The sequence below is a fragment of the Enoplosus armatus genome, chromosome 1, assembly GCF_043641665.1.
Source record: "Enoplosus armatus isolate fEnoArm2 chromosome 1, fEnoArm2.hap1, whole genome shotgun sequence".
Lineage (NCBI taxonomy): Eukaryota > Metazoa > Chordata > Actinopteri > Centrarchiformes > Enoplosidae > Enoplosus > Enoplosus armatus.
In genome coordinates, this window is record NC_092180.1 from 27,042,967 (window position 1) to 27,068,982 (window position 26,016).

Sequence of the window (26,016 nt, forward strand, 5' to 3'; positions counted from 1 at the left end):
CGTGAGCTCGGTAGGAAACAACGCACGCAACAAAAAAAAAAAGAAGGAGAGCGGGGACGCGCACAGACAGAGAGACAGACAGACAGACAGACAGAGAGACAGACAGACAGACAGACAGGGCTGCTGGTGAGACAACAGGCGAGAGGAGAGCAGGAGAGGAGGAGGAGGACACAAACACACCGCGACAAAGTTCTCCTGCGTCGAGATGAAGTACGGTGCCGACGGATATCTGCGTCCCAATTTAATGGAAGTGTTGGATCGTGAAGGGGACGAGTGCACCCGTGGATGTCGGCGTGGCACGAGCGCTTTAGTGCAGCGGAGCCAGTGAGAGATCCAGTCATGATTTGGGTCGCGTTTTTACCCTTTTTGGTTTCGTGCGCTTTCGGGAACGGGACCATGGAGCAGGTGCCTTTCTTTTACGGGCACGTATTTGAGAACTCGTCTCCGGGGTCCCGGGTCAACGGACTGAGCGTCCCGTTGAAGCGGCTCAACTCGCAGAGGTTGTGCGGTACCGGGGGAACCGGCTCGGCGGCAGCGCACTTTAAACTCCTGGGAGACGGGAGCGAGAATTTCCGCGTCTTTGCTCACCACAAACGGGGGCATGTTTTATTGAAGACTTCTGGGGTTCTGGACCGGGAGGAGCGGGCCGAATACGTGCTGGTTCTTGGTTTGTGTTGCGGGCAATTCGCGGGACTCTCCCGGGAAGAGGAGTCTCCGGTAGTCGCTGAGGTGGCGTCCATCAAGGTGGACGTCCTGGACACCAACGACCACCAGCCCACCTTCCCCGGTGCCAATGTGAAACTGAGCCTGGATGATGCCACTGCGCTCCGCACGGCGATCTACACGGTCACCGCGCGGGACGATGACAGCGGCAAGAACGCGGAGCTTATCTACTTCGCCCTGCCCAAAAACGGGAGTTTCTACGCGGTACCCAAAACCGGAGACATCCTCCTGGTGGACTCTATCCTCGGTCTGGAGGAAGCGATTAAGATTAAAGTGTTTGCCCGGGACCGCGGGTGGCCACCTCGGACGAGCCAGAGCATATCAGTAGAGATCAATCCGCGGCAGTGGCCCGTTGCGCCCTCGCTGAACCCCCAACCGGGGAAACGGAAACCTAAATCGCAAGTTAAAGTAGCGGCACGAAAGTCGAGGTCTGTACTGGAGTCAGACAGTCCCGTTTTCATCAATGTCTCCGAGGACGCAGGGATCGGTTCGGTGGTGATGAACCTGAACCCGGTGAGGTTTCAGTCGGCGGCGTTTGAGCTGATGGAGCCCGACGTGGAGAGCTCACCGGTGAGCGTGAGCCGGGACAGCGGGGATATAGTCATATCACGGAGACTGGACCGAGAGACTGAGCCTCTGGTGGAGATCTCCGTCAAAGTTCAGGATAAAAGAGGTGAGCGAAAGACCGAGCACGCATGTGTGTGAGTGAGCGACCTGGTGTCTGTGTGTGTGTGTGTGTGTGTGTGAGAGAGAGAGAGAGAGAGAGAGTTAAAGACGCATTGGACTTGACGGTCCCCTGCGAGGCACGTTGTGCACTATTTAAACTTCATTTGTCCTCGATCTTGCGAGTAACGTATTCTCTTCCAATATAATGTCACTGTGTGCGTAAATACGCACGGAGAGGGAGAGTGCCTTTACAAATGGCCTACCTTTGAATCGGTTTCTACTACAGTTCTAAACGTTCTACATTGCAAGTGGAGTTGTGATAGTGAGACGGTGAACCCTGAGACAAACACTGGATATACCTTTGTTCCCTAGATCACTGGATAAAACATTGTTTGGTTTTAATGTTGCTGCAAAGCAAACTTTCCTCCCTAGAACTTTCCCCCGGGTCCCAGCGGTCCCTGGACCCTAGTTTGGGGCCCACTTGACAAGATACAGCATGCGCTGGCTATGGTAATTAAGAGGAGAAAGTAACAACATAGGTGTTATACTCTTGTTGAGTCATGCTTTATGAGTCCCGGGGGTGAAATTTGTCCCCACTGGGACACTGTACTTGAAACCTTACTTACTGCTTAGGAGCAGGGTCTTGGTGGAAGGTGTGAGGAAACCCGCATGAATGGGTGAAAACTCCACCCAACTCCGGTGGGGGTCCAAACCTGGGAGTGCTAACCACTGAGGCACCTTGCTACAACATCAGTCTTCCCAGGCGGCCTTCACGTCCACGCACTAACCAGGTCCCTATCAGAAAACATCAGACTCGCCTCGGGGAGTCTGGCTGCAAGCGGAGTCGGGGGTGCACTGTGTTTACAATAGAGGTTAAACCGAGTGACATTCATCAGGATTAATGATGATTTCATGTGCTTCGATAAATTACGGCAGCATGAATGTGTCTGCCAGCAGCAACAGATGCCGGGACGTCAGGGGAGAAGGAAACGGCCACCGCACCAAACAGGTTAATTATCACCTGCGGATAAAGCAGAGTGAGGGAGACAGAGAGGGACGCAGACACATTCGCATTAATAAATGCATATGTGAAGGGAGGAAACACTGGGCTAATTGACTGTGACACTGAGCAGTGGAGGCTAGAATACAGAGTGCAAAAAGATATCCCGCAGAAAACGTCTGGCTTTGACTTTGCACTTGGTTCTATCTACGTATTTGTTTATCCGTCTGTCTGCGTGACCTGACTGGAGCTTGACCACAGCTTGTTCCATTAGGACCAGTTAAAAAGCATTTGGCTGGGGGAGTGACCCAATCAATGTGACCTATTGGTCTGGGTAATGTGAACTATCTTGAGGCGGAAAAGAAGCTGAGCCTGTTCTTGGCACAAAATGCTAATTGGCACTTCCAGTAACCAGTGTGCAATGTTGGCTATTTGTCACAGCCATTTCCTTCTCAAAGGCATTAATATGGATGGGGGGGGGGGGGGAACTTTTCAGTTTTAAAAGTGACGCTTAACCTTTCTGTTAAAGTATTATGATATCCTCTGAGAGCTCCTTTATAGATCATCAGAAGACGTAGCTTATGTTCAGTTGCTGTTTGATTTCTAAAGAGGCACTCAGTCTGGACTTTGGCATCCAAATGCACCGCAAGTTGTGTTATTGTAGGCAGGTCTCCAAGCGTTTTTTTTGTTTTTGTTTTAAAGTCGAGCACGTAGAGCAAATTTCCCCGGCCGATGAAGTGTGTTAGTAAAATGTGTTTTTCCCTCGCACTCTGTCAGAAAAGATTAAACTAGTTGAACTTGACAGACTGCATTACTATATTTCTCTTTCTTTAAAATGAACAGGAATCAAACATAGGAGAGACAGCTCGAATAATAACGCTGTTATCAAGGATGAACTGTCGCAGTATTGGTGGAGGAGGAACAAATTAAAAAAAAAAAAAGAAAGAAAGATGGAAATACTATGTCTGAGACGCAGTAACAGTCAAAGGAGGGTCATCTGCATTTTAATGTGTAATCCAACCAGATACAACAAGGATGAGTTATATATTGAGTGTAAAACAGCTTAGTGTATTTGAAGATTAGAGCCACATCGCATATTGTTGCTTATGTGGCCAAATCCCTCCCTGACCAGTGCTGGTTTGGGTGGCTGAATCTTCAATGTGCCTTGGGTGCATCTATATCTGAATTGTGGTGTGTTTTGCTCTAACAGGATGAATGTGGATACAAAGTTTAAAGAGGAGGATCAGCGTACATGATTCCTAAATGGATGGTTTTTGGGTTTTTTTTTTGGGGGGGGGGGGGGGGGGGGGGGTTTAAAGCCCAAAATCCTAACATTTTATGTGTTTGATAGGAGGGGAAGAAGAAGGGGGCCAATGGGTTGAAATACATTTCCATGATCTAACTGTTTACTGCAAGTTTTCATTTCCGGGCTTAGCGGCGGGGGTGAGCCCGGCTCAGCTCGGCGTCTCAAGCGTGAGGAACGCAGCATTCGTTCGGTTGTCGGTGGCTCGGTTGAAGTCTCTTAATCCGTTTGGAGTGGAGAGTCCTGATGGAGCCTCGACCTCCCTCCATCTGCTCGCATTATCCCTGTAATCCCATCTCATTCTCTCTGTCTGTCTCTCTGTCTCGCTTCCTCTCCCTCTCTTGCTCTCTTACTTTCTCACTCTTATTTTCACTCTCACTCCAGGGATTTAGTGTGAGTGGAGGCACAGTTTAACACAGCGAGAAAGAGAGCTTCTGACATGATTCTTCGAGGGACGGACGTGTGTGTGTGTGTGTGAGGCTGGAAGCATTATGTATCAGTATCCAAGATCACTTCTTCTTGTCAGCGTTTGTGGCCCACTCCAGACACTCCACAAGTGCTTCTGAGCTTCAGCAGTGTTGCAGTTTAGTGTGTGTGTGTGTGTGTGTAGTTGCATTACTCACATTGTGCGGATATAAATCAGTTCACATAGTCACATTGTGGGAACTCACCTCTCATTTGTGAGTGTTGGTTTTTGGTGGTAAGGAGATTCTCAAGGGTTAGGCATGAAGTGGTTCTGGTTAAGATGAGGGTAAATCTCCAGGGAATGAGTAAAAGTCCATGTCCTCCTACAGTAAATGACTGTGAGCGCAAATAAATGTCACACCGGTTTTTGTTGGGGTTTTTTTTGCCAGGGTTTATTGTTAATGCAGCTGCTTTCTTTATTTTCCTAACATAAACCTGCGTGTGTTTGGGCACATCTGGCACATCGGAGATCCCAGACTCATTTAATAATGTGGCAACAACCTAAAAGAGCACCAAGTGAGTGCTCCATTAATTTTTCCCCAAAGGTTCTCCCTCCCCCTCTCAACCAGCCAATATGACACTGTACTTTAACTGCAATGACTCCTGCTGGCATAACAATTAATGAAATGATTAATTTGGTTAATTAGTTTAATTATTAATTTGGTTAGTCACACACAGGTCCTTTGTCCATCTTCAGAGCTTTCCCGTTTGAAAAAAAAAAACACACCATTTTTTTATTCCTCTGCTTTTTTCCTTCCTGTCATATTTTATTCTCTTCTTATGCTTCATAATCATAAGACATAGTCATCTTCTATGCTGTATCATTTCTAGCTAGTTAACACTGCATCCAATACACATGAGACGACTGTAGTCCTTTTGGCTGATGATAGCGAATACACTCCTCTGGTCACATGTTTTAACAGATTTTATGACAGGAGATCCACATTATGTCGAATAAAAGAGTTTATTCCGAATCAAAGAACCATTTCTGGCTTTAACTACTGTGACAGTACATATTTTAAACACTTGGAACACGTGGAACAGTGTGACAACAATACTCCACTGGACTTTGCCACATGTGAAATGTTAGTCCAGTATTTTCTTGTGTTGTAGCTCCTGAAAACCCTGATACATATTTGACTGGAGCTTGGCATAAAACCGCAACTTTTTTGGGGCAGACTAAAAACATGGAATCCAATGTCTGATAAGATTTGCCGTCTAGTTTACTTGCCAGAGAATGTTCTTGATTTTCTGCTTGTGTTGAGACCAAATGTAACATTTGAGAAGTTTGGCTTCTTTTGTTAAATGAAAGAAAGGGTTTTGAAGGAAAACTTTTTTTGTATTTCTCAAAAGTAAGGAATCAAAAGAAAAATCTTTTCGGCATCGATATACAGTACACCCCAGTATCAAACAAATGTTTGACATTCTTCACCACTTATAGGCAAGTGTGTGGTAGTGGAACATGCTGTATTACCATGTAAACCGACGAGATTCCACCAGAATAACAAGCAGAAAGCTGCACAGAGCCACTGGCTGTTAATTCTCAGTGGGATCAGCAGTATGAGCGAACCTTTCACATTAGAGTTGTAGCGTCCCACCCTTTGGCAGCCCTACGGGACTAACAAAAATTCCATCACAGACCTAATTAACCACCGTAAGACGCCTTCAAAACAACCAAAGCCATGCGATTTATTACATAAAGACATACACAACCAAAACACTAAATAAAGACAAAGTCGAAACATGAGCTAGTGACAGCAACACCAGCAGTCCCATGCCATAAACAGGCTCCTTTCCATGCACATGCCCAGGCCAGATGCACCTCATTGAGCAATCAGGATGGACACCTGGGCAGAGCAAGACAAGGCAGAAGAGGAAAAAGGGACAAGCAGTACAGGGAAACACATACAGCCGTAACACCCCCACCCTTAAAACAATGAATAAATAGTTGTCATATTCACATGCACAATAAAACATTTTAAAACACCTAAACTCACCGTGACAAAATTCCACCAGTCAATTTATTCATTGTTTTAAGGGTGGGGGTGTTATATGTTTCCCTGTACTGCTTGTCCCTTTTTAACTTTTTAAGAGTCAATTGTTTTAGTGTTCATATCAAAAATGGTGTTTGTCATAGGTAAAAATAAATATTTGGCACTTGGCTGGGATTGAACGCATTCCACTTGTTTCCACTGTGATTGTTTTCATAATTTTCCACAAGTAAGGCCTATACATTCTTCAGTTTGCACCATGTTGCTGCAGTATTCAGTACACAGCCATTTGACACTTCAGCTTCGGTCAAAGATGTGTTACACCTTTGCCTAATTATTTCCTGTTACTGTCATGTCAAGTCTAAAGATGTGTTTGTACTTTCATAGGTGCGAGAGAATCCTTCATACCATTGTAACAGAGATAGCTGTCAACTTTGTGCCATTAATGTAATTAATGTTTTAAGGGAAAGCATCACTTGTGTTCCCTGAAATTTAATTGATAAAAACTACAACTCTTTAATATTATATTACCTTAGTTCCCCCAATTTAGCTAATTATACATAATGCATTTTTTCTTTTTTTTTTTATATGTAATTGTGTCCTTAAATCTGCTGTCAGACCTGTTATGTTTCTCACAGTCACCATTAAATCTGTGTTAACTGTGCTAATTTTAAACAACGAAACAACTTGTTCAAATCAAATGTAGCTTTTAATAAGTAACTTAATAACTTTCAAATCATCCAGTAGAATAAGAGACAATTTTTAATAAACAATTTGCAAACGTAGAACAGTTGCGTGAAGGATGGTTTATAGAAATCATCGTTGTCTTAGAAATATTACAGAGATGAAAATTGAATACCAGGAAATCGGCCAGCACTTCCAGACTCTCATTTCTAGGAACTCAGACGTGGCTCTGTCTCTAAAGTGACTCAGAAGTGTTTTTTAGTGAATTCTGATTGCTGGTGTGTTTGCGTGCATCTGTGTGTGTGTGTGTGTGTGTTCCAGCTTGTAAGGGATTTTGGTTAATGAAGAGAAACAGCTGGCTTTAATCAAGAATAGGACAACTGTCAGTTGATCTCACACAAATCGCTGCCACTCACAATGAAACCAAACACGCACACACACACACACACACACACACACACACACACGCAACACAACAACAACACAATGCCCAAATTGAACCGTGTTATTAGGCTCCTCAGTCATGAAAATGCACATGGAATGCTTTTGCATCCAGTTATTTGACATCTCAAACACACACACTGACACTCACACATACTGTACATTGATCCACAAAAGACAACATTGCGCTTATTGGGAGTTCTGGGTTGCCAAATTACCATTTCATATCCAGACAGATGGCAGTGAGGGAAGCCTGTGAGCTGCATATGTTGTCTTTTGTTTATCGAGATGAAACGGGTCTGCACCCATTTGCTCCTTCAAAGATCATAAATAGCACTTTCATGCACACACGTGTATGCATAGACAATGGGTGTACACACCTAGCTGCATTAACCCACACAAGCCCAATGTAAAGACACCTGAATGCTTTTTTGGCTCATTGCATTTCTTTTTATATCTTTTCTGTGTTAAAAAAACCCCAAAAAACTGACACACTGCAGACGCTCAGCACACACAATGTTGAGCTCATCCGGAGAGACTGTGGTTTCATCAAGGCTAAACTGCATCTCACAGCAGACTGTTGTGTCTCCACAACTGCCTCTTTTCCCCTTTACTCTCTTCAGTGCCCAATAATTCTTGTTTTTGTTTTATTGGGTTTTTTTCCCCAATGTTTTTGTGTCTTTTATGTGAATGGTTCATTAGGAAACATCAAAATTTAAAAGTCTGTGCACTGTCATCACTGCAATTATTTAGCTTCCAGAGGCATTTCCAATTGCTCTTTTCATTTGCTTCATTTTCTGCGCCTCTGATGGTTGGTGCACAGCCCGGCCCGTGGAGAAACACACAGTCAATTTGTGTTTCCGTAACTCACATTGAGATTGGTGACTCCAAGTCTTTCACCAATGGTTTGCCAATTGCATTTTTTTAGAAATCCCAATTCTCAGCTTCAGATGCTGTCAAACGTGCTTTGGAACTGCTGGCTTTTACTGGCACAGTTCTCTGGTTGAATGGCTAATAAGAGAGTTATTGTACGATCTGGCATGAGCACAAAGAGGAATGGAAAACGCTGTTACTTTGGTACCAGTAAATTACATAAACAAAAGCTCAGTTGTACAGTTTGTTAAGATGAAGGGGTAGTTAAAGGTGTTAAAATATAACATGCTGCATTTTTATTTCTTTGCGCATAAACAAAGATTTTCTGGAAGTGGAAGTATGCTTCCTGCCGAAAATATGCAGTTTAAACAATTATTGTCTTGAACATGTCCAGCCTTCTAAGCTTTTGAAATGTCTTTGTATGATAGTAAAAGCTGAGGTTGAAGACATTTAAGGAAATAACATTGTACCCGAGGTTGAACCACTGAAAGAAGTTAACATGGCGGTTAAAACAGAATTACTGAAAGTCGTTGAAATGGAAATGTTTAAAAGAGTATTTTAACCCTCTAGACCCTATAGCGCCCCGGAGCGCCAGTTCTAAATTTTACTATAGTGCCCAGAGTGTCAAAACACGGAGGATAAAGTCTTGTGCTTTGTATTGTAGGTACTTCAAGTTGTCACTAATAACCGGTACCGGAAATACACATCGTAACGTTGACATCTGGCTTTTTGTCGCAGATTTCCATTCGGTTTCCACTTGTAAATGTAGAAAACCTAAGCGTGCCTGTCTGTGAGAGAGATCCTGACCACCGTGCATTGTGGAAAGCACCAAATACATTGCGAGTTCAAGTTTTTTGTTCAAAATTACATCATCACATTACATCACATAATCATCCTCAGTAAACAGCAGGACCTACCCCGAGTCTCACTACCGGAGACGGATGCTGTTTTTTCCTCATATAAGTCACCAAAGACACTACCTGCTTACTGTTGTTTGTTCTAATAAAATTGCTGCGTGGGTTGACGCGTGGGACATTCCTCTTTTATTTTGAAAGCCTAGCGTTATCCAGTGGAGGGTCTGTTTTGTTGTCAGACTCTGAATGTTGACTCAGGAAGCAAACTGAGAGAAATGTTGTGGATCATAAAAAAAAGTGTGTTCTGTGTGTGAGGAAGATATGATAAATTATGAAGTTATAGGAAATAGCTATTTGCTATATATTTACAGATATAGAAATACAACAGTGCTAGTCTATCCTGTCTTGTGCATTTGGACACAAGTTCTCATCCACATCACACCTTGTGTCCTGTCTTGCAACTCACATTGGAAAGAATCTCTTTGCATGTCTGATCCATCCCTGGCAATCTTCTGCAGAGACAGTGGGGTCCAAAAGTCTGAGACCTCATGAAAAGATACTTCTGTTTTGCATTTTTGCATACATTTTTTCCCCTACAAATTATAACATCAGCTTAACGATTTGAGTTGAATGTTTGAAAAATGTACATGAATTTCAGAATATCTTAGTATTTGGCATGTCCCCCTTTTGCTTTAATGACAGCATGAGCTCGAGCTGGCTTGGACTCCACAAGTTTGTGCAAAACCTGATGACCCATGTTATCCCGGCAGGATTTGACCACGTTCCAAAGGGCTTCTTGTGATGTCACAGGATGCTGGGCTTTCTGAGTCTCCCATAAATGTTCAAAGGGGTTGAGGTCAGGTGACTGTGGAGGAAAGTCCATGACAGTCAGGACTCCTTGGTCTTCTTTGGTCTTCAAGTAGTTCTTGCAGAGCTTTGAGGTGTGTCTGGGGTCATTATCCTGCCGCAGTATGAATCCCCCTCCGCAAAGATGCAAACCAGACGGTATAGCATGTCTCTGAAGAATGGAGTGGTACTTCTCCTTGGTCAGGGTGTATGTAGTCAATTCGGCGCAGGTGTCCAACTTAGTAAGCTGGTATTTATTAGCCCACCACAAGAGTTGGGCCTTGTTTCCCCTCCTGAGAAGTGGTTTAGAGAGAGGCTGCTCGTCCTCTGAGACCACTACAAGACAGCCTTCTTTTGACAGAACTTTTGCTGATTTGAGTCTGGCGTTCTTTATTTAGCAAGTTCTGTATCTGTGATGAAGTTGCTTTTCCATCTATCAGGGAACTAAGCTTGATGTATTGATCTTCTGATGGTGTGGTCACTTTCGGTCTACCTGATCGTGCTTTTGATACAACTGATCCCGTTTCTGCAAAGCGTTTTAGAGTTCCATACACTGCCCCCTTAGAAACCTTTAGTCTAGCCATGATTTGACGCGGAGAAAGCCCCTCTTTTCTCAGAATAACAATTTGACATCTGACACTTTCACTTAGTTCGGATGCCATGTTTCCCACTACCACAGTGCTACTTAGTAAGCAATGATCTGCTGGAAACTTGAGGCACAGCCACATTTAGAACAGGTGAACACTGGCTGCCAGCTGAGTTCCTTGAACACGGCTCTGATGAGTAGATCAAATCCACCTGAGTGTCATCTGAACGCTTGCTTCAATGGAAGGATCACAACTCAAAGAAATCTGACTTTTTGTACAAAGGAGTTAAGTTGGTCAATGACACAAATGTGATTGCTGACCTAGAAATAGTGCAGAATCTTAAATATTTCGTCTTCGCTTTACATGTCACAACTTCTTGTGTTTTTAAATGTTTCTGAATCCTCAAACTTTCTGATTATTTCCAGGTTTACGTGAAAATATTTGCGAGTTTCATTGTGGTCTGGATTTTTGAACCCCACTGTATGTCCAGACAGCCAACATCCATTGCATCCAAGAGGGACATCTAATCCCTCACCATGTGGCTGGTAGTCATATAGGAAAATAATTCCTCTATGGGGTTGAGGAATGGAGAGTAAGGTGGAAGGAAAGTGACATTATCCTGGGATGAGCCGCAAACCACTCTGTGTCTGGAAGAGATGGTGAAACGCCACATCGTCACGTACAATTACAAAACCTTCTGGATTCTGCCTTCACAAGCCTTTCACAAGAATGAAAAATGGCACTCTGTGTCCCATGTAGGAATCTTTATTTATTTTTAGTTATGGTTTTGAACGTAAATTTAACAGTTTTGACAATACTATGTAAACGTGCAAAATGGTGGTTGTTGAGTTTGAGTAAGAAAACTCATGGATTTTGTTAGATTTTGAAAACGTGAACTCCTATAGAGAAATGCGACTTAACAATTACTAACTAACTGTTCCAATAGAAGGAATTCCCGACAGGAATTAGTGACAATTTAAGGTGTTAAAGAACAGAACGTGACTTTTATCTCATATAATATTTTAAATGTACATAGTCATCATACCAAAGTGACTGGAAGTCTTATTACACCCTTTACCCATGACATTATTTGTGGTAGCATTTTTATTGATTCTTGTTATACTGTCACTTACTGTCCTCTGTCTGGCTTTACAGAAAATAAACATGATGGAAGTTATTTTTAAAAAACAAGACTTTTCACTCCTTCCAGCGTCAGCTATTGCCGTAGACTCTTAAAGCTCTAGCATCATTTGTTCTGGAAGAACAGTGCCTTCTTCCTGTTTTGTGACACAGACCAGTTTGGCAGATTTGCATCCAAATCCAAATGCACTGTTGAGGCCAGGAGAGGCTGCCAGCATTCTCTGAGCTTAAAAAATGCCTGGAGACAGGCTTGTTGTCTGATTCAGCCCTGACCTGCAATCCATCAATGTTGAACTAAAACTTCAAAAGTTTTTCATCCTTTAATGTCAGACGTGAGCAACTAGGCACATCAGTAGCCATTTGCATTTCTCACCTTACGAACATTTCAGCTTTTAATCTTGAGGACCTTTTTCTGCTCAGTGATAAAATAAACATTCTAAGGTTTGAAAAGCTAAAAGTCACCTAATGACCGGAGATAGTAGTAGAAGTGTGTCTGTCAGAATAATACATTCTTAATGTGTCCCGGGCATCGTTTCCACTTGGCTTATGCCTCTTGTACACTTGTACACTTTACAATTTTACATTGTAAATTGTTAGTATATTTCCTTTCTTTGATTTAATGTCCATACACTGTACCTCTGTAGTGTTAAAATAAACAGAGCTGGCCTTTTCCAAACTAGAATATCTCAGCATAGCAGTGGGTAACACCTCAGATGTTTTCACATTTTCTGAAAATTGTGGTGAACATGAACTGTGTGAAGATGAGAGCCTTCCACCAAAATTGCTGTTACAACAGCCTAAATTTGAAATGGCTTCAAGGAACACAACTCTAGCCAAAGTTTGGGCTTGACCAGACTTGAGTATTAACCAGACTAAGAGCTTACAGCCATGTGAGTGGTTCTGTCAGGCTGTACTGAGGCACAGCAGTGCTTTGACCTAAATGCCAACATCAGCATGCTAATATTTGCGTATTATCACAAAACACAAAGCGCAGCTTAACCTTTTGATGCAAAACATGGGTCAAAAGTGACCCGGCTGAGTTTTTACCTTCTATATCTTTGCAATAAATTAATTTCATCATTCAGTATTCAAGGTATTCCTCAATCAACTTGTTTTTGATCATAATACATCCTTATTTTATTTTTTCCTTTCTTACTTTTTGAATAAAAACCCTTTTTGTATCACTACCCTTCTAATGCACAACATGGGTCAAAAACGACCCACATTCATTTTACAGGTTATTTCATGTATGGCTGAGTGTTTCTATGATATACTTTTGAAATAAATTAATTTTATCATTTACTTTTCCAAATATGCAGTAAATATCTTGTTGTTGTTTAGCACAAATCATCATTTTTGATGGTTTATGGTCATGGTTAGCAACTACACAGCGGAGAACAAGGAGGTGGCCCATGGTTCTCAGACGTATGTGTATGTGTATGTGTGACAAAATAACAAACATGTTGCAAATATTAAATAAATAACAGTTTGGCCCCATTCACTGCTAAAGTAATTACTTGAAACAAATTATTATTATAGTATTAAGACATTTAATTTTAAATCACACTTGGATGACCCATGTGTAGTAATATAAAAAGTATTTTTGTTCATAAAGTAGGAAAGAAAAAATGAAATTAATGATCTGTGGTAATTAAAAACAAGATATTTAAAGAATACTTGGAATATTCAATCATAAAATAAATTGATTTCAAAAGATAGAGCAAAGAAAAACTCAGTCACAAACGTTTTTACTGAACATTTTATCAATCCATCATGCAGATGTAGAGATACTTATTACTGAATATGTTAACTTTTTCACCTGTTAATGGTGCTAGAGGAAAAGTCAGAGGATCATCAAAGTCAGGATCTGGTGACCAAGAATGTTGTACAAAATTTGTATGGCAATTGATCCAATAGTCGTTCAGATATTTCAGTCTGTCAGTCACGTTGCCATCCCAAGAGCAGGTACAATATACAACATATTATCATAAATCTGGAATTTAACCCATGTCACCAGAGATAAGGCAAATCTGACACGTATCGTTACCTGAAACCTCACAATGTTACGTTCCTTTGCTCTATATTAGTATCAGAGAGTTTCTTTTATTTATATATCTTTCAATCACAGTAGGGACATTGATTCTTCTCACATTTTATGCACATACCACACATTCTCATTTTACGATATGCTCGTTGTACAGAACAACTTAAGAAACTAGTCCCGTCAGTAACATTCACAAAGTAAGCAGTCCTTGCACTGATGCATCAAGAACCGGGTTAAAGCATTTGGGAAAGTCATTGCAGCCTGATTGTTTGAGCCAGTCAAGCCATAGCCAGTGTCCTCTTTGAAACTAATACTGGAAACCAATATGATGACAACAGGTGAACAGGTTAGTCAGCTGGCTTAACTACAGGGTGGTGTAGTAATGATCAAGGATAGGACCTTGCTACTAAAGAAATACAGTGTGATGTCCATAACTGGAGCCATGGAGGCTACTGTACAAAGGCTCACAGAGCTGGCAGCCAGACTGAGGAGATGTACCAGGCGGAAGGGCACAGGTCTGGTTTAAAAAATTAAAAGGGACATATGGTGGGTTCGGCTGTTCAACCACAGTAAAAGACATCTAACAAACAGCAACAGCTTGAGCAGTGCACTCACAGGGCCTTCATCTTATTGTAAATACAGAATATTCAATTCTAACAATCTAAATAATTCATTCCTGGGATAAAATATAGTAGGATTATGAGAGACAGTACATTGTCTAAAACATCTATCATAGTTATATTGGCATCTGGTTAGAGTAGGTTCTACATTGTGGGAAATATTCCTCTTTGCTTTCTTGCTGAGAGTTAGATGAGAGGATAGATACTGCTCTCATGTCTGTTAAAGATGGAGCTACAGCCAGGAGATGGTTAGCTTAGCTAAGTGCAATTAACACGTTACTTCTCTGATGTGTAAATTGACTAGTTAGCTAGCTGTATCCCCCTGTTTCTAGTGTTTATGCTAAGCTAAGCTAAGCAGCTACTGGCTGTAGCTTCATATTTTGCGAGCAGATATGAAAGTGGGAACGATGTTCTCATCTAACTCTCGGCAGGAAAGTGAATCGGCTCATTTCCCCAAATGTCTAACTACTAACTTTATGTCTACCTCAGTTTTAAAAGATAACTTGATTAGCACAAATACAGCATTTTCACACTGTGAATAACGTCAATTTTATTACAATTAGATTAATTATGTCCCTAGAATCCATATGTAATTCTACGCAAACGCCCTCTTCTCCAGCTATAGTGCAGTATCAAACCAAGAGCCAAACCACCAAAAGCTGAAACTGATCAGGGATGGGAAGGGTGTGGGAAAGACTCATCAAGTCAAGTTAATTTTATTTATATAGCCCAATATCACAAATCACGGATTTGCCTCAAGGGGCTTTACAATCTGATACCCTCTATCCTTAGACCCTCGATTCGAATTTGAAAGAAAAGGCTTGCCCCACAAAACACTTGAACAGGGAAGGAATAGAAGAAACCAGAGGAGGGATCCTTCTCCCAGGACGGGTATGCAATAGATGTCGTGTGTGCGGAATAGACAAACATGGTAAAAGAGGAGAGGCTGAATCTCCTGGAGGACGATGATCCAGATCCAAACATCTGGAAAGAGGCACCTACAGCCAGGGGAGAGAGAGAGAGAGAGAGAGAGAGAGGTCCCAGGATGGACGATGGTCCAGCTCAGAGAAGCCTGAGTGAAAAGGAGATGTCAAGGAGGAGAAACAAGGGAGAGAGACAAGCACACAGCTGAGCTTGTGGGACACAAACAAAAGAGAGATGCAGCGATTTTCAGAAAATGTACAATATTCTCGTCTGCAGGACAAAGATGGACGACAAGTACTGGGCTTAATAGATTCATTGAGACTGAGACCGACCCACCTGAAAGATAATGGTAACAGGTTCAAGGTAATCCAAAATGACAGATAGGAGCCCTGTACTTTGAAAGCAGAGAGCGCGGGATGGAATATAAGGTTATATAAGACGGTCAGACGGGTATGAAGGGGCAAGCTCTTTTGCGATTCAGTCATCAGAGGCACCTTAAAGTCCGATCTGACGTGGACAGGGAGCCAATGAATGTGGTTGTGTGATATGACAAATTTTCTAGTTCAAGATTCTAGCTGCAGCATTCTGAACCAGGAGCCTTTTAGTACTTGCACAGTGTCAAAGAGAAATCTGCCATTGTGTTTATTGTGTTTATTATACACTGAAGAAAACAGCAACCTTGCAGTAGCGCAGATGAATCTATCTATCGAGTGGCAGACATCTATGCAAATTCTCGATATTAACGACAGAAATGACAAAGCTGGACAGAAATACCTGGTTCCTAGTGTTTGCATGGTAACATCCTCCGAAAAAAAAAAAAAAAAATCATCATGAATAATTCATTGTAGTTGGCAGCAACGGTTTGTGCCAAGATCAATTTCAATTTCTGAGCAATAAATTAGATTTTTTAGCATCATGCTTACCTTCTTAATGGAATTTCGACTGTTTTACAATTTTACCTCTGCTCCTTTTATGCCAGGCTTGTGCCTTTGAGTTACGGCCCAGCCTTTATATATTTTAACACCAGTATCATCAGCTATGTTGCCAACATATTTCAACATGTTCGTGCACAGTTCAAACTGCAGTGTTTGGTTCACAGTGACCTTCATCAAATTACTTAAATGTCACTACTATAAATGTAAAGCAGTAAGATAGATGAAAGAGTGTTGTGCCTGCAGTAATTAATACCAAATCTTATTATCATGTGGCTCCCCAAGCTTTTTTTGTATCCCCACCTGAATTTTCCTCCTGATTCAGCCCATCCCATCATCTCTCACTTAAACACATTTTGTTTTTAATCGTGTCGTAGTATCAGTTTAAAGTTCTAAGCATTAATTAAAGAACATCTCTAGTCAAGTTTAGTGCCTACAGGGGAAGCTGGTCATTTCTATGAGTACTCGGTTTGCAATTATTGTATGTTCTACCTCCTCAACTAAATGTAAAGGGTAGAAAATAGCAGGTTGCCGTAATCGAATATGGCTTATAGCTAATAAAAGCTATTGTAAAATGGGCGTTGGGTAAGAACCAATCTCGGCAGGCTTTATTCCTTTGTTTACAGACTGAGCGCCTATATAATACCTCAGTGATTTGAGAAAGTGGAAAATTAATTTCAATATATCACAGCCTGCCATGGTTTATGGATTAATGAATGCTTATACCTAAAGTGGAGGATGAAATTCAGAGGTGAACGGGGGCGGCACTGTGTGGAAGTCAACTTTTTTTGAGTGGTGAGTCATTTTTTTTTTTTTTTTTTTTTTCCCACAGTGGAAGTCTTTGTCACATTGAATGGAGCGCTCCGGGTCAGAGCATCTCAGCTCTAAAATGTGATGTGAATCTGAATAACTTGAGGTGAACAATGGGAAATCTTGTTTTGTAGAAACAAGCCTCGATAGGTGGGCCACCAAGATGAAATACGGCATACATTGATTTGTATCAGGCTTACTATTGTTATTATTGCAAGATGAAGCCTCAGACTCAGAACACAACAATCAAAAGGAAATGAAATCACTGGAAATGTCCCCATTAATTACAGTCACATGTTGTTATCAAGGCGTTTGGGTGCCATTATTGTGATAACGGATTGTTTTTGTTTTATATTATATGTTTAGCCATATCTTACAGGCATAGTGTTCAGTTCAAATCCCAAATGTAAAAGCAGTGTTTGCCAGCACTGGCATTGAGAAAAAGAAAAGCAATCAACGGGGAATGAGAAGCGACGAATTCGACAGTCGGAAATATACAGAGCAACAAATAACGCTGCCATTGACTTCATCGTTTTGAACAAAGACGTTTAACATTTACACACTGATTAATGTTATGTATGGGTGTGCATGTGTTAGCAAACAGGAATAATCTATTGTATCGCCGTCCAACAGCAAACCCTCTTCATTTTTGTCATCGTTGAACACTTCCGGCTTCTTGTACCACTTGCCACCGTCTGTCATTGCTTCAAAAATAGTATGTGCAAGGACAGTTTTGTTTTCAATTGGTTGGTTAAAATCTTGCCAGAAAAGCTGGCTCTCCAGTCGAGGTTTGGCTAGATTACAAAAGGATCAGTGATCAGATATTTCCTGCAAAAAAAAACATTTCTGCTGTATTTTTGGTATCAAAATCTGCCCCTAAAAATGTTCTTTGTGTGACATCGCCTCAGGTATGATGTAGGGCAGTGGTTCCCAACCTTGTGACCCCTTAACACGATGCAATGTTAGCTTGAGACCCCTCCTCACAGGTTGCATTTGTGTGCTGGTTGTCACTGGTCCTTGTTTTACTGAATAATTATTAAAAGTACAAGTAAATTGTCTAGTAATTCACAAATCAAGGATTACAGGAAAGTCTGAAATATGAAATATAATTTGGTGTAACATGTATGTTATGTATGTTTTTCTGCTGTCCTATCTTAATCATCTAGTGACTCATCAGATTTATCTTGGGACCCTTTGTGGGAACTACTGATGTGAGGTTCTTGAGGAAATAACAGGTTTAATTGCGCTCAAGCTAACTAGGGCAGAGTGTTCACTGATACTTTTGTTTTCCCAGAGATATCCCTTGGGGGGGGGGGGGGGTTGCTACTGCTTGGCAGCATTTACACAGGTTTGGTTGCATTACAAACAGCAAATTCTCAAGTGAGGCCTTACTTTATTAACAAAGCCACATGACAGCAGTCTTTTCCCTAACTAGTCCGAAATCATTGTGAGTGGCGAGCACGTTCGCAAGGGGTGATCAGATGAAATCAACATGAGAGTGGGCAGAGCATCGTTGCTTTTACTGCCGTTATTTGGTTCATATATTCTGCTTTGTAAACACTCTTGAGTCCCCCCCCCGCCCCCCCCCCCCCACACCCCTCTCTCTCAACAAAGTCTCAGGTCTGTATCCTGGACTCTCATTTGTCCAAACAAAATCCAGCTAAGGAGAAAGTGGCTCTGGGGTTCAAAATAACTACTTTAAACCAACTGGGTGTGAAAATTCCCCAGAGAGACACAGGCAGTTGCGTCACCTGTGGGGTCTTAAAGACTTACTTAAAGACCATGTGAAGAAACTTCACTGTTTATAGAAAGAGTGTGGTAGTCTCTCCAAGAGCCTGCAGCACTCTCTCAGAAGTATTTATGCAAAGAGAACCACATCATTAAAAGAAATTGGATGTTAATATGTCAATAACCCCTTTGCTCCATGCCTCCTACTCCTCTGCGAAGGTCGCCTGCCATGCTTAAGTCCTGTTGCCTCTGTAGCTGCTCCGTAATTGAAGTGTGCAACGCTGTAATATCAGTAGCCTATTTATTTGTGTGTAGGAAGGGGCCACAGGGTAGCTTCCTCATGTCTAGCCTTTCTACCCGCCTTTGCTGCAGCGGGATCAATTAATGTCCGCGTGTGTGTGTGTGTGTGTGTATGTATCTGTGTGTAATTACGTGTGTGTGTGGGCGGGTCAGTAGACGCGTGTTTGGATCAAACGAGTATGTGCAAGTGTGTGTGTGTGTGTGTGTGTGTGTGTGTGGTGTCAGACCTCCCCTGTCTAAGCGCTGCCCCGCAGCACCTCCTCTAATATGCTGAGCACACAGGAGAGCTCCTTTTCTGCTCATCTTCCTTCTTGTTACCTCTGCTCTCTCTTTTTTTCTGTCTTCATAGAGACATACACATTTTCTCTAGCTTTTCCTTCCCCCCCCCCCCACCCATGACTTAATTGTTTCCTTTCCATTTTCTATCAGTATGTGTTTGCACATGTGTCATGGCCACCTACACATTTCATACTGTGCACTCCAAGACCATCAACACCAACAGCACACGCGCACTCTGTCTGATTTGTTTTCCACACCTTTCTCCTTATTCTTCTTATATTTCCCCTCGTTTCATGCAGCCTCCTCCATCCCTTACTGCCATCTATCTCCCCCGCCGTCCACACCAGCTGTTTTTTTATCATGTTCCCATTTTTCTCTTCCTGATCCTTTCCCCTCCCTGTTCTTCCCACCCCATTGCATTTTTCCACACTCGCTGATAGATGCCTGCGTTATTCACCTTTTCTTCACTTATTCTTTCGGTGTCCCTTTTTTTTTTTTCTCTAAGGGAGACTCACCCCCCCCCGGCTCATGCTATCAGCGTGAGTGATTGTGCAATCCCGCTGCATGTTAAGGATATGAGGAGATCAATAGACAGTGTCTGAATATGTCTGCTAACCCCCGTCCACACACACACATAAAGAAAAGAAAACACACAGGTACATGTCGACAAGCATCCCAGCAGTCTGACATGCAGGCGAACAAATGCATTCAAGGATACACATGTAACTATAGAAAAGTGCAAATACACACGCATACACAAAGGCTCAAACAAACATGGGATTAGCAACATCACATTTATAAAAGAGATAAATAGATTTTTTATTTAGATATGAATAAAAACACACACACACACATACACATTCAACACATTTGTATGGGTCACCCAGACACGGGCAGTGATTGGTGTGCTTCACAGCGATTGATTTCCTGTCTGAACCAGAGGAAGTCAGTTCATCTGATTAAAGACAGACAAGTTGAGAATCAAAGATTGGAAGCCACTCTTTCTGTCTCTCTCGCTCACACTAACACACACACACACACACACACACAATAATGTCCTTCAAGTGCCTGATCTCTTATCTATCCACTACAGTAGCGGGCCACTGCAGATAGTGGAGCTGGCATCATGTACGACGTTGTTTGTCAGATCATCCGTCAGCTTGAAACGGCTCCAGCGCCGAGGGTAGAGTGCAGCAGCAAATCAGTTAAGTTAGACCTCTGTAATGGCCGCTTCTGCAAGAGCACCCCCCCCCCCCCCCCAAATTTGCATTTTATAAATATAGCTGACATTCTTATCCCGCGTGGTTTTCAAGGAGCTTCTACGGCTACAATAGGAAGAACACAAGCGAGCAATAGAAGAGATGCAAAGGTCAGAGCTGTAGTGGTCTCACAGTATTACAGCGATGGCAGTGAGAGTGCTTGCAAGCGTGAGGAAAGGAAACAGAATAAAGTCTCAGGAGGGCATTATAGGTGTCTCTTTGTAGTTATAATAAGCATATGAATTATTTAATTCTCATACAATAATCTAACGGTCCACGTCCCCTCCTAACACTGTACCAGCAATGGTATTTTTTTCAGTAATTCAACATGAAGGGAGGAGCAGGATGAATAGAAGGAGAGTTCGGGGAGGAAGTTCTGAGGCGATAAACACCAGGTTCTGTACCACTCTGTGCTCTGCCTCTAGCATGGGACAGCTCTGTGCAGATGAAGTGGCTTATTTATGAACCATAACTCTTTCCCTGATAGTGAGAGAATAAAAGAGAATAAAACAAAACACACACAAAAAAAAATTGAATGTCATCTGCCATTTTGCAGAATTGTCCAGTATCAAAGTTCTTGTCTGGTAACGGGGTTGAAATAGTGTGGACAGTGTATTCCTTTTTTGTTGTCTACACTTTGCTTCTGGCTATAAAATGACCAGCAATCGCTCATCACGCCGGTGTACATCTTTTATTTTGGACTGTGCATGGCAACGTACGACAGTGCAGCACACATTTTTTTATGTCCATGTAAAAAGGCTGACAGTGGGTTTGCAAGGCAACGGGATCCACACAGAAACACCACTACTTACAACTCCAGCTCTGAGTTCTTTTATACCACAGCCTTGGTTGAAGCACTGCAAACTGGTCTACAGTCCAACGCTATGACCCGCAGGTCTCACAAAACTCTCTCAAACCCTACAGTGTAAAGGTTACAACAAGGCCGTGGTCATGTAGGAGATATCGGGTTTCCAACACTGTCAATATCACAAGTAGCTAGATCTGGTCAGTTTTCTGAAGGTTTGCTACAACTGAAGGCCCCAGTGCAGGGCTTTTATGGGTCCCCCCCCTCCACCCGAGATGCATGTACTTCATGTTTGCATGTTTAACATGAACTGAAGATCAAATCTTCACATTTCTTGAATGTCTATAGAGGGAATAAGCATGCTCAAACTGCTTCAGTGATGCTGTGCTTTTATTTTTAGATATGGTTTTCTTTCCCTTTCATGCGAACAGTGGCAGAGAAAAACAGGTATATACTGTCCTGCCTTCTTCCTCTTCTTCTTGTTCTGGACGCACTTCTTCAGTGCCATAAAGGATACAAGGACAATGCACAAGGTAACTGAGAGGTGATCCACAGTAAAGCACTTTTACAAGTCGGGAGCCTGATGACTATTTTGAGATTTCAGCCCTAACATATCTTTTGAGTAACAAATACTTGCCACCTGTAGGCTTTTAAAGGGGGCCTGAAATGTTTGGAGCTTGCTGCTTCTTGGAGAATGCCGCCTTTTGTTAGCTTAGATTCACAGTAGTTACAACCCTGAGTCACTTTTTTTTTTTGTATGAAAACTAGGACTTTTTATTATAATCTGTACCAAGGACACCAAAATTATACTTTTTTTTTTTTTCCTCGATACTTTACTTGGAGAGACTGTGCCCCCAAGAAAAAACAACAGCATCAGTCTTTTCAGCAAATGCCTCCAAAAAAAAAAATATGTTTAGGTTCTAGTTTCAAGCCCTCCAGCAGTCATAGGAAGTATGATTCTTGTCTGTTGGGAGCAAAGCAGGAAGATAGAGTATAGAGAGACTATAGAGTCACAATGTCTGCAGAGGGACGAGGTCAGGGTGGCTGGATGATTCAACACGACGTCGGACTTTGACGCGGGAGACTGCCATTCACCTCCTGTTTCTTCCAGCAGTCAGCATAGGTGGCCTCGGGTGTTCCCTAACCATAACTAAATGGTGAGTCTATCCGAAACCACAATGTTTCTCTTACCCTGACCAAGTACTTACTGTATTATAACACAAACTATGATCTTTCCCTGAACCTAAATAAAGTTATTTTTGTACCTCAACCATAGTGGTGTCAGATCAGAAAGCAGTTTTGTTTTGTCAAAGTCCAATGTTTTGTTGAACCATCTAACCACCCCCTCCTCCTCCTCCCTCTGCAGACGTTGCGTCTATGACAACACCACATTATTCTTCACTTCTGCTGCAGTCGGACAGCAATCACAATTCCTATAGCTACTAAAGGGCTTCGTGAAGTAAACATACACAGATGTTGTTAAGCGTTTGCGAAAAAGACTGTCATTTTTCTTGGAAGGACAGTCTGGAGGGAAAACTTGCAGCAGGTCATATCAAATATGTAAGTAAGGCCTTTAACATAAAGGGACGACAACATGGGCTCCCCGTGAAGCCGCACTGCCAGCTCCACACACAAGCTCAGGCGCACAACATCACACACAATGAACAGACTCTAAAAAGATTCAGGGAACACTTGTCATCCTAAATTGCATAGTCAGGGTAATCTAATTGCAGACACAAAACATGCCTGAAGGTGTCATAGAAGAAGCAGAGCCACTTTAGCGCATAAACAATTCATTGTGTGTGTATTTTCGGGGGAGCCCACGGTGTGTTTGTGCGCGCTCGTGTGCACAAAAGTGCGATAACAAGAGCCCATGCCGTGAGCAGTAATCTCCGAACACAGTGGACTGAGTTGGCTCTGCAAGATTAGCAGTGGTGTGTAACACAACGCACTCTTAATTACTGCTATAGAGTCATGTTCAATGTATTGGAAGAAACAGAGAGTGTGTGTGTGTGTGTGTGTGTGTGTGTGTGTGTGTGTGTTGGGGGGGGGGGGTCGCTTTTAATTGCTCTAATACATTCGTGTACAGGCAAAGGAAAATTGAAAAGATTAAAGAGGAATAGGGGGTGTGTTTTATTGTCTGTGTTTGGATATTAACTCAATGTGGGAGCATCACCCGTAAGGCGGCCTGTATGCCAGAAGAAGCCCGAGCTGTAACTAACTTTGCACGCACACCCACACACGTGCACACACACGTGCACACACACACACACACACACACACACACACACACACACAGACACACACACACACACGTCACCAAACTATCTACCAAGCCAGTTGTTCTCCACAGCAGCCACAACGGGATGAGCCTGTTCCGTCATTGTCATCGCCGTCGCCATCTTCCTATCAGTGTGTGTGTGTGGGTGGGGGCTGCCAGTTGGGGTAGATCAATATCACTGACTGAGAGATCACAGCAATGCTTAGTGCCCATCAATGACTTGTGTGTGTGTGTGTGTGTGTGTGTGTGTGTGTGTGTTTGTATGTTACACAGTATCCAATAACAGAGGAGTGGGAAATGGGTGGAGGATGGATGGTTTAATGAAAGAAGAAAACAGATGAGTTGGTGAATCCTATTTTCTGCTCCAACCCCCCCCCCCCCCCCCCCCCTCTCTCTCTCTCTGTCTGTCTCTCTCCCTTGTCTCTGGTTGATGTCTGATCCAACTCATGATGATGCAGTTACAAGACTTGATAACATAACATGACAGAGACAGAGAATTGTGACTTCAACTTTATTCAATTATTCATCTTGTCTTTTTCTTTGGTCTCTATTCATTGTGTGTGTGTGTGTGTGTGGGGGGGGGGGGGTTCAGACCCTTGTTTCCTCCTCATCATTTCTCTCAATCTTTTGCTGTTTTCACAATTTCATTTTCAGCTGTATTTATCCGTTTTTCAATAGTTGAATGGATGTACCAGTTTGCTTTCATTTTGTATCAATAATAGTCATTTTCATGATTTAATATGCAACATCTGACATGAAGGAGGCCCATCCTTGACCGAACCAAGTAACTTGACAGGCTGTATAGAAATAATGATAGATTGTATTTCAACAAGACCAATGGTCTGCAGCCACACTAATTGCATAGGGGTGCTTCGAACTAAATGCTAGCTTGCTAGCAATCCATCCAGTGGCTGTTTGCGCAAAAAAAAAAAGTCAACCTCATGGTGGGTCAGGATACATGCTCTGGGAGTCATTAATGTCTGTTTCATGACAATATATCCAGTAGTTGCTGAGATATTTCAGTCTGGACCGAAACGGTGGACCATCCCCTAGAGCCATGACGGTCGCTTGGCTAACAAAATAAAAAAACACACTTGCCATGGCTGAGCAACACTGCTTTACACTGTCGCAGATATAACCAGGTGTAATGATACGATGCATTTCACTTTTTGCCTCGTCGTCTGCGTCTTCAGTGACACTTCGAGCCAGAAATCAAGCTTGAAGGCAGAAGGCCTCCCCTGGCAACCGCTGGAATTGTTCTCTAAGGAGCTCTCAACCTTGAAAGAATTTTTATAGGTCTTTCATTGGAGAGTTGGAGAGCCTTATGTTGGACAAAACGCCTTTTCGTCTTCTTTAGATAATATTGTGCCCAACATTAAGCTACCTGTGGCTCCAATCCAGAAAGTGTTCATCCACATCGGCCAGACCCCGAGCTCTCCGTCTCTCTGCTTTACATTCTGCTCTGTCATGTCTCTTCCTCATTTCCGTCCTTCTTCCTCGTGCCAATTTGCGTCGTCAGACTATATCCTCTCATCATCGATCTCCTGTCCATCTTACTGTCAGTGTTTGGAAGACCTGGGGTTCCTCACTCCCTCTCTCTCTCTCTCTCTCTGTCTCTGTCTCTCTCTCTGTCTTTTTTCTTTTTCATTTCTCTCCCTGATTTCTCTGTTATATCAAACTTTAGTCCACTTCACTCCAAACACTGGTCTCAATCAAATCCATCTCAATTCCTACATGAATGCATGGCTACTATGTGACAATACACTGGTCAGATTACTCTCCATCCAGTCTGTCTCTATCTGCCCCCCCCCCCCCCCCCCCCCCCTCCATCCACCCATCCACTGTGCAGAGTGTAGTGCTCTGTGGCTAATTGGCAAGTTCAATCAGAGAGACAAATGAAGAGAGGAGACACTGACCTTTCAGAGGTAGTCACTGCTTTCCTTTCTTTTCACTTTTCTCCTCTTTCTGTCCTCCTTTTCCTCTCATTTTCTGCTGCATCGCCTCTCTGCTTCTTTCTTGCTTTGCGTCTTTTCTCCTGTACCTTCTCCTCCCCCCCCCCAATTCTCTTCTTTTCCCTCGGCGGGGAAATGAGTTGCCAGTCCTTACGACTTATTCTCCAGCTTGTCAGAAGAAAATGACAGGGTTACATACCACACGCACACTCTTGTCCTTGCGTGTGCTCCCACTGCATGTGTCTATTTCCACTGCCACCCACAGCTAATAGCCCACCCCTCCCCACACCCGGCTACTCAAGGAGGGAGGAAAGCAATGGTCCAGAGCAGAACAATGGCTGCCTCCATGGTGCGGTGGAGTCGTTTATCTGTTTGAGGCCCGAGCGTGTCCCACTTGCTTTCCGTCTGACCCACCGACCGTGACTGATGGTGCAACGGTGCCGCATTGGGGTCTACATTACAGCCTGACCTCTCCGTGTCAAGTGCGCTCAGTAATGGCTGCCGCACTG

At 42.8% G+C, this 26,016-nt stretch overlaps 1 protein-coding gene across 1 annotated transcript in view; it reads left to right on the top strand.

The window, feature by feature from the left end:
• Positions 1 to 330: 330 nt before the first annotated feature.
• The window catches only part of LOC139283424 (neural-cadherin), a 263,675-nt gene continuing 237,989 nt past the window's right edge, over positions 331 to 26,016 (top strand). The window contains exon 1 of the mRNA XM_070903433.1: positions 331 to 1,396. Within this exon, the coding sequence (XP_070759534.1) occupies positions 340 to 1,396 (1,057 nt within the window). The 5' untranslated portion in view covers positions 331 to 339. The remainder of the gene's footprint in view (positions 1,397 to 26,016) is intronic.